The following is an 8,441-nucleotide window of genomic DNA, read 5'->3' as shown; positions in this document are numbered from 1 at the left end:
CACCTCCTTCAGTGGAGACCCTGCCTCATCACCCCATACCCTCGAGACCCCCGCCTTCCCCAACCCATACGCAGAAGACCACCCACCCCTCCCTCATCACCCTCCCACCCCCCTTCACCACTCCAGCGGAGACCCCTGCAGATGCACCCCACACACCCCACCTCGCGCCCTGCATGGGGGTCGCAGCCTTTATTGCTGGGTGCCCTCAGGCCGCGTACCCCGTGTCCTCCTCGCTGCTGTCCTGGGAGAGGTCGCGGTCCCTGGGGGCACAGAGGAGGCACGTGCCGCCCACCTCCCTCCAGCACGACCCGCAGTACGGGGCCCCGCAGGCGGGCGCAGGGCAGACCCGGTGCCGAGGGCTCTTGGGGGCCCCGCACACCGTGCAGCTCCGGCGCATCCAGCGGCGCAAGCGCGGCCAGCGCTGGCAGCACCACTCCAGCAGCGACGTCCCCTGCGGCAGGGACAGGGCCGTGTGGGGCGCAGGCTGAGCGGCCGCCCCATGGGGCAACAGACCTGGGATCGGGGGACAGTGAAGCCCCCTGCGCCCCGGCACCCTGGTGTGGTCCCAGCCCAGCGTCCCTGTCCCTGCTCACCAGTCCCGGGTGCTGCCGTGCCTGCCGGGCAATGCGCCTCCGCTGCCGGCGGACGAAGCTCTGCCGCTGCTGCAGCAGCTTGTTGTAGAGGTAGAGCACACGGCTCTTCTCCCGCTGTGCCAGTGAAGACCGTGAGGGGTGGCTGGGGGCACCAGCCCACCCCAAAAACCGTCCCCCACGCCGGGCCGGGCTGTGCCAGGCCTTTGGCTGGCGCCGGGGCTGCCGCTCACCTTAGGGAAGTAGAAGGCAGCGATGGCGCGGCGCAGACGGTACGTGAAGACCTGGGCCAGGCAGAGCAGCGCCAGCACGGCCAGGGGCAGGCAGCTGCCCACGTACTGCTGCCTCGTCATGCCCCGGGGCTGCGGCAGGCAGGCTGGGAACAAAGCGGCAGCGCTGAGCCCCCCGGGGAAACCCCCCCACGCCGGCCCCTCTCTCAGGCAGGGGCGGCCAGGCCATGGCGCTGGGGGGGGTCCCACCCCCTGAGAGGGCTCACCGAAGTTGGACATCTCCAGCTGGGTGTCAGAGGAGGTGTTGAGGGCCCCGATGGTGCTCCGCAGGAGCCGAGCCATCAGGGACGTGCCTGTCACCTCCACGGCCAAGTGGTGGCTGCCTGTGGGACAGGAGCACGTCTGGGGGGGGCTGCGGGGCTGGGGGGGGACACCCTCACATTTCTGCAGGGCGCAGTGGGGCCATGGGGCTGGGGGCTGCCCCCCCCGGCACCGTGGGGCTGGGGGCTCACTGTGGAAGGAGTACTGCACGAAGGAGTGCTGCTGGATGACACTGAGCATGGTGAAGAGCGTGTGGTCCAGGCCGCAGGCGAGGAGGAGGAGGAGCAGGGGCGGGATGCACTCCAGCAGCTCCAGCACCTGTGGGGAGCAGGGTCTGCCACAGCCTGGCCCCCAGCCCCAGCCCCCCGGCCCCCCAGCCCCCCAGCAGCCCCTCACCATGCTCTGCAGCTCGGGCCGCTGCACGGCCAGGCGGCACGGGAAGATGACGGCTGAGATCTCTGCCCGGAGCAGGGGCAGCAGCGTCCGCTTGTGCTGGGTGAGGGAGGAGCGGGGCAGCTCAGTGCAGCCCCCCGGGAGCCCCCACTGGGGGGGGGGGGGGCTGTCCTTCCCCCCTTCTCGCCCCTCACCTGCTTTCTGCGGCGGGCATCGATCTGGCGGAAGTAGGTGGTGATGTAGATGTTGTCGAAGCGGATGTCCTGGCAGTACCGCTTGGTGTAGAAGAAAGCCCTGGCAACGGGGAGGGGGTCCAGGGACCAGCTGCAGCCCCCCAGGACCCCCCCCCTTGCCTTTGTGCCCCACCAGACCCGCAGCCAAAGGAGGCCCCCACCCTCCATGCCCTGCGGCTGGCACGGGGATGCTCCCTCCCCGCCACCCATCCCAGGGCTCACGAGATGAAGACGAGGAGGAAGGTGCAGGAGAGCAGCAGGCGGAAGAAGGAGAAAGCCTGGCCCAGGCTGGTGCCGTGCTGCCGCAGGTGCGAGGTCACCTCCTCCATCAGCTGCTCCGCCGACACATTGGTGCCCAGCAGCATCTCGCGGTTCATCTCCTGCGGTCGAGGGACCGTGGGGCCAGGCAGGATCCAGCCCCCACCCCAGCCCCGGGCGGAGGGGACAGGCACCCACCTGGGAGACGACGCTGGCACTGAAGTCCTCCTTGAGTTTGCTGACGGAGTTGTTCACCAGGTCGTACATCTGCCCGAAGTTGCCCTCCACGGGGATCTTGTCCCAGCACCAGCTGCGCATAGCTGCGGGGACGGAGCAGGGACGGTGCTGGCAGAGCCGAAACCCCCGGGGAATCGCCCCGGCATGGGCTGTGGCTGCCGTCCCGGGGGCTGCAGGGTGCAGAGCTGGAGCCGCCCCGCCGTGGGAGGACAGCGCAGGGGTCCCACACATCACCCACCGTCAGCAATGTGGCAGACAAACTTGAACGTCATGGGCAGGCAGACAAGGTGGCTGATGAGGGGCACGGTCACGTGCGCCATGCAAGCCTTGTGCTTGGCGTTGAACCAGTCCCGGCAGCGCTGCATGCCCAGCCTGAACATATCTGGGGGGGGACAGGAGCCCTCAGCTGCTTGTGCACCCCCAGCCCCACTGGCCCCAACACCGTCCTGGGTGCCCCGTGAGGCCAGCGCGGGGGGCTGCCCCATCCCTTGGCTGGCAGCTGCCTGCACTGCACGCTGCCGGCCTCCTGCCCGCCCCACTCACAGATGCAGCGCATTTTGGTCTTCTTCTCATAGAGCTGCTGGGTGCTGGGGGCTGGCTGGGTGTCCGGCTGTGGGTGCTGCTGCAGGTCATAGCCCGCCTCGCTGGCCACCTCGTCGTTCAGCCCCACGAAGGCGCGCGAGATGTTCTGCATCTCGGTGCTCAGCATCCGCCCGCTCCGCTGCCGGGGTAGGGGGACACACAGGCTCACAGGCTCGGCCCCGCTCCCCCCCAGCTCCCCCGCTGCCCGCCCCGGCCCCCTGCCTCACCGCCATGTCCTCCATCACCGTGCGCAGCGGGGCCGTCGACAAGCGCCAGAGGTGGCGGCTGTGGTTGACCTGCAGCTCCGCCACGCAGCCCAGCGAGCGCGTCACCTCCTCCAGGTTGTGCCATGTGTTGGCCACGGGCCCTGGTGCCGGCAGGGGCGGCTCAGACCCCCCCCCTCAGCCCTCAGGACCCTGCTGGGGGGGGGACAGGGACACGGGGGGACCCTACCATTATAGATAGCGGCGAGGACGAAGGACAGGACGTAGACCCGACCCTCCTTGCCCAGGAATTTGGGGGCCACGAGCAGGCTGGCACAGCGAAAGTGCGGGGACGTGGCCCAGCCCAAGGCTGTCACCCCTGTGGGGAGCAGAGAGTTGTCCCCACAGTCCCACAGAGATCCCCCCTGGGGGTCCTGATGGCCCCCGTCACCCCAGTCCCCTCCTGGCTCCGTCCTCACCCGTCAGCCCACAGGAGATCTGCACCTTGCGCATCTCCGTAATGTTCATGGGGACAATGAGGAGCTGGCAGAGCCCTGAAACACCCACAGATGTGTCCTGAGGCCCCGGTGCCACCGGCCCCCCACCGCCATACCCGGCACCAGGGCACACTCACCAAGGCCAAGGAGGGTCCCCATGCCAGCGCCCAGGAAGAACTTGCTGCTGCGGTACTGGTCTGGCCGGCTCCAGAGGAACCGGCTGCACGGGGCGGGCAGCAGCGAGACCACCGCTCGCTTCAGGGCTGGGTGGGGAGGGACGCGTCAGCCCTGCCCTCTCCCGCTGCCTGCGGGCAGCCCTGGCCAGGAGCGGGGTGGGAGGGGATCTCACTCGTGTTGGGTGGTTTCTGCCTCCTGAGTGCCTTTGTCCCAGCCGAGCGCTCTTGCCCAGGAGCCGTCACCAGCTCCATGGCTCTGTGCCTTGTCCTGGCGACAGTGGGCTGCTCCACTGGAACCCACAACGGTGGGACGCTGCCCCGGAACCAGCGCATTGTGAGCCGCCCATTCCACCCGCCGTATTCCGACACCCAGCACCTGAGCGAGCACCAGGAGCCCAGGAGAGCCCAGTGCGGCATGGGGCTGGTCTCGTGGCTGGGCAGAGCCCTGCAGGGGCTGAAGCGCCAGGGGAAGGAGCCGGCACCGTGGTCTGGGGGCGAGCGGCCCCGGCAGATGCACCGGCCCGGGGAGGCGAACGAGTCGCGGGAATTGGCCCGCAGTGCTGGTGGCTTCGTGCTGGGCATGGCCCTGGCCAGCTTGTACGGGGCTCTGGTGCTGCTGGCGCAGGGCCACAACGTCTGGTACTGCGTGGTCACCACCACCAGCCTGGGCGCGGCACTGGGGCTGGGCATGGCATTCTCTGTAAAGGCGCGGGCCACTGTGCTGCTATCGCTGCCCCACATCTTCACCAGTAAGCAGCCATGGGTCCCGCTGCCAGGAGCCAGGGAGGTGCCGGGGTGCGGGGTGCCAGGTCCCAGCTGAGCCCCAGGACCCCCCTGTCCCCGCAGACGAGGGGAAGATGCTGCTGCTGCTGCTGGCGCTGGGCATGGCCGTGCAAGGCCCCTGCACCAACATCCTGCACAACTTCTCCCGGGCCACCGAGACACTGTCGTGTGGGGCTGAGCTTGCCCTTAACCAGACGGCCGAGCGGCTGCAACGTGCCCAGGAGCCGCTGCTGAGTGAGAGGAGGGGCTGGGGGGATGCGGTGCGATGGGGGGGGTCCCTTCCCCGGGGGAGCCCCAGCAGCGCTGGCTGGCCCCAGGCTGCCCTCGCCCCTCGGGGTGTGGTCAGGGGTCCCCCCCTCTCTGCAGACGTGCTGTCCAAAATCAAGGACATTGCCCAGAAAGCCAAAGTGGTGGGCGACCGTGTCCGCAAGTTCTTCCGCTCCATCATGGACTCTGTCAGCCACATTGGTGAGTGGGGGTCCCTGAGGGGCCCCCCGGCTCCAGCACCCACCCCAACCTGCTTTTGGTCTGTCCCTGTCCCCATCGCCTGCCCCCCAACTCCCGCTGCCTGCCCACAGCCCGAGCCCTGCACAACGTCTGGCTGTGGCTGGCAAACATGGGCAGGATATGCAACCAGGAGCTGGGCACGCCATACCGCCGCTGCCTGCACATCTTCAATGAGGCCAAGGACAAGTGCGAGCGCGCCATCCCCCTCCTCTTCTTCCTCTGCTACATCATCATCACCTTCAAGCCCCTCTGCGGGCTGGCCAGCAGTGCGTGGGTCCCTCTGCGGGGAGGGCGGGGTGCAGGGTGGACCCCTACCCACTGTGAGGGCCCCCCCGCAGAGACCCCCTCCTCTCCACAGTTGTCCTCGTCTTCTGCATCATCCCAGAGTACATCCAGAACTTCCTCAGGAGGAGAATCGCAGCCCGTGAGTATCCCGGGGCTGCAGGGGGGGTCCCTCTCTGCCCCCTCTCTGCCTGGCTCTCGCCCTGACCCCCAGCACCGTGCGGCCCCTTGTCACCCCCAGCAGCCCTCAGCAACTCTCTGGACCGTGTCCGCCAGGAGTTCGAGTTCAATATTTCGGCCACACACCGCTTCGACGTCAGCCTCAACGCCAGCAAGAGCCTGGGGGAGGTGGCCCTGGACATCATGGAGGGCGTGCGCCAGCACATGGAGCCCACCCGCCAGGCCCTGGGGCTCTTCCTGCACATCTCCTTCTGCGGCATCCTCTACATGTACCTCCAGTGAGTGGGCTGGGGTCCTGCTCTGGCCCCTCGTGGGGACGGGGACCCAGCATGCTGGTGCCCAGCATCCCCCCCTTGTGTCCCCAGGGCGCTGCGGTACCGTCACCGGTACCTGCAGGATGAGACCTTCGACAACGTTTACATCACGCGGCGCTTTGTGGAGCTGGACCTGCGGCGGGCGGAGCAAGGCAGACCCACTGTGCTGCCGCTGACAGCCTGGGAGAGCGGCCGCTACATCGCCCCGGGTCAGCCCCATGCTCGGGGGCATCCCCCAGCCAAACCCCGCAGCGGGGAGCCGAGGGGTCCCAGCACGGCATGGTCTCACGGTGTTTCCCATGCCCACCCAGCTGGGCTGTTGCTGTCGCGGCAGGAGCGGCGCCAGTACGGGCTGCAGCTGGTTGGGGTCCTGCGCCACGTGCTGCTGGGGGTCAGCATCGTCCTGGCCGACTACAGCCTCTTCTGGCTGCTCGACCTCATCCAGCACCAGCTGCGCGGGGAGATCGTCGCCAGGGGTGAGCGGCACCCACCATGCCGCAGCAGCACCCGTGGGTGCTTTGCTGGCTCCGGGCTGGGGTTCTGGGGTGGCAGGTGCTCTGCTCCGCAGGACTAAGTTGCTCTCCCCGCAGCACCGGCGGTGCTGGGCGTCAGCGTCAACGGCACGGGCTACACCAGTGAGATTTTCCGGGATTTAGTCTCTGCCTATGACATGCTGCAGCAGGGCAACATCTCGGTGCTGTCCCAGCGCTGCCTCCTCCAGCCCGTGGAGCCCGACTACAGCACCTACCTCAGCATGGGTGACCGGGGGTGCTGCACCCTCAGCGTGCTGGGTGGGGTGGGGTGGGGGAGACATGTGCAGGGGGATGCAGCCCCTGCGTGACTCATCCTCTTCCCACCAGGACTCCTGTACGGTGTCTGCCTCTTCATCGCTGTCTTCGGCAGCCACGTGGCACGCCTGCGCCGGGTGGTGTGTGCTGCCTACTACCCGTGCCGTGAGCAGGTGAGAAGCTCCCCCTCCCCGCCTCTCCACACCCTTTTTGGCAAAGCCACCCATCCTCACCCCGTCCCCACCATGCCAGGAGCGCACGGCCTTCCTCCACACCACCATCCTGGCACGGCGGGCAGGGCTGGCGCGTGCCCTGCGCCAAGCTGCCATGCAGCGCACGGCTGACGCCGGGCAAGGCAACCTGCTCCTCTTCCTCACTTCCAGGTAAGCTCTCCTGGGGGATGGATGCATCCATGGCACCATCCTGACCACATAAGCATTGCAAAAAGGCAATGACATCCCCGTGGGTCCGCGGCAAGGGCTTGCCCTTGTCTGCTTGCCGCGGAACCCCGGGGGATGGCATTGCCCCATGGAGCACCAGCTCCCTGCCCACAGGCTGCCCACCATTTCCCGGCTGGCTCGGTTCTTCGGCATCCAGCAGAAACGCTGCCTGGCCTGTGGGATGCTGGAGCAGCCGGACTTCATCGCGTGCATCACGCCCAACTGTAAAGGTAGGAGCGCCCCCCCCCCCCCCAGATTGGGTACCCCCAATCCAAAATCTCCCGCCCCTCTCACGGCCCCGTTTTCCCCAGGGTTGTATTGCAGCGAGTGCTACCAAACCCTGAGCAACATCTGCTCCGTCTGCATGGGTCCCCTGAGCTACGGGGATGCCAAGGATGAGGAGATGTGAGCAGGGGGGTGCAGGGGAACCCACTGGAACCCGGGGGGGTGTGCAGTGGGTGTAGGGGGGCTGCAGCCCACCCCCCACCCCATCCCTGCAGGGACTCCAGCGACGAGGAGACGGTGGGGCTGTGGCTGAGTGCCATGCGGGTGCTGCAGGGCCAGGAGCAAGGGCAGCTGCTGCGGCAGCGCATCCGGGAGGTGGCGGGGGGCCGGGGGGGCAGCCGGCGGCTGCCCCCCAAGCTGGCAGCCTGGCTGCGAGCCCAGCTGAAGGAGGAGATGAGCGGGGAGAGCGACAGGGGCAGCAGCGGGGTGGACAGCGAGGACAGCTCGCTCTCCAGGTGAGGGCTGGCAATGGCGGTGGCGATGGCCCTGGCACCCCCCAGCACTGGGGGTGCCGGTCCCCGACACCGCTCTCCCCGCTCCAGCCTGGACTTTGGCTACCAGGAGCAGCCCGAGAGCAGCGGCAGCGAGCTGGAGGAGGTGGTGGCCCTGCAGCCGCCCAGCAGCAAGGGCAGGGCCCGGTGACGGCAGGACAGTGCCACGCGGCGGCGAGGATGTGGGGCCAGGCTCCAGGGACGTGGCTGGAGCCAGAGCAGCGCGGTGGAAGCCAGGAGCTGCCGGGGTGGGTGGGGAGGGGCTGGTGAATAAAGCACCTGGGCTTCGAGGTGCCCCTGTCCCGGTGCCCTGAGCTGGCCGCTGGTACCCCGTGGTGGTCCCAACCTCATGATGCCTCCAGCCCTGGGCTGCCCCCGGCTCCATCCCTGCCGTGCCCCCAGCCCCATGGTGTCCCCAGCCCCAGGGTGCCCCCAGCCCTGGCCCTGGCCCCACAGTGGCCCCCATCCCCGTGGTGCCCCCAGCTCCAGCCCTGTGGTGCCCCCAGCCCCCTGATGTCCGTGTCCCCAGCCCTGAGGTGCCCCCACCTCCGTCCCTGTGGTGCCCCCAGCCCCTCAATGTCCCTGTCCCCAGCCCCATGGTGCCCCCATCTCCATCCCTATGGTGACCCCAGCCCCTCAATGTCCCTGTCC

At 68.6% G+C, this 8,441-nt stretch overlaps 2 protein-coding genes across 2 annotated transcripts; one reads left to right on the top strand and one right to left on the bottom strand.

The window, feature by feature from the left end:
- Positions 1-205: 205 nt before the first annotated feature.
- On the bottom strand, positions 206-3,972 carry DCST1 (DC-STAMP domain containing 1). Its single transcript, XM_075724579.1, has 16 exons — positions 3,894-3,972; positions 3,682-3,807; positions 3,527-3,601; positions 3,298-3,426; positions 3,072-3,211; positions 2,806-2,983; positions 2,501-2,644; positions 2,224-2,345; positions 1,990-2,147; positions 1,729-1,828; positions 1,538-1,633; positions 1,333-1,459; positions 1,087-1,203; positions 824-966; positions 594-707; positions 206-451 (listed from the first exon to the last, which is right to left on the bottom strand). The coding sequence occupies exons 1-16, from the start codon at positions 3,970-3,972 to the stop codon at positions 206-208; spliced, it is 2,094 nt and encodes a 697-aa protein (XP_075580694.1).
- A 35-nt stretch (positions 3,973-4,007) lies between these two features.
- DCST2 (DC-STAMP domain containing 2) lies at positions 4,008-7,941 on the top strand (the record flags this gene model as incomplete). Its single annotated transcript, XM_075724578.1, is given in 17 exon segments — positions 4,008-4,031; positions 4,033-4,088; positions 4,090-4,469; positions 4,567-4,737; positions 4,870-4,971; positions 5,082-5,276; positions 5,369-5,434; positions 5,537-5,750; positions 5,838-5,995; positions 6,098-6,262; positions 6,377-6,544; positions 6,647-6,747; positions 6,827-6,957; positions 7,129-7,244; positions 7,326-7,419; positions 7,515-7,754; positions 7,842-7,941. Coding segments are annotated over 17 exon segments (2,481 nt in total), but the record flags the coding sequence as incomplete, so codon positions are not given.
- Positions 7,942-8,441: the final 500 nt, after the last annotated feature.

Source organism: Pelecanus crispus, chromosome 22, assembly GCF_030463565.1.
Source record: "Pelecanus crispus isolate bPelCri1 chromosome 22, bPelCri1.pri, whole genome shotgun sequence".
NCBI classification, from domain to species: domain Eukaryota; kingdom Metazoa; phylum Chordata; class Aves; order Pelecaniformes; family Pelecanidae; genus Pelecanus; species Pelecanus crispus.
Note: the sequence above shows the minus strand (reverse complement) of the source record. Positions and strands in the feature narration are given on the sequence as shown.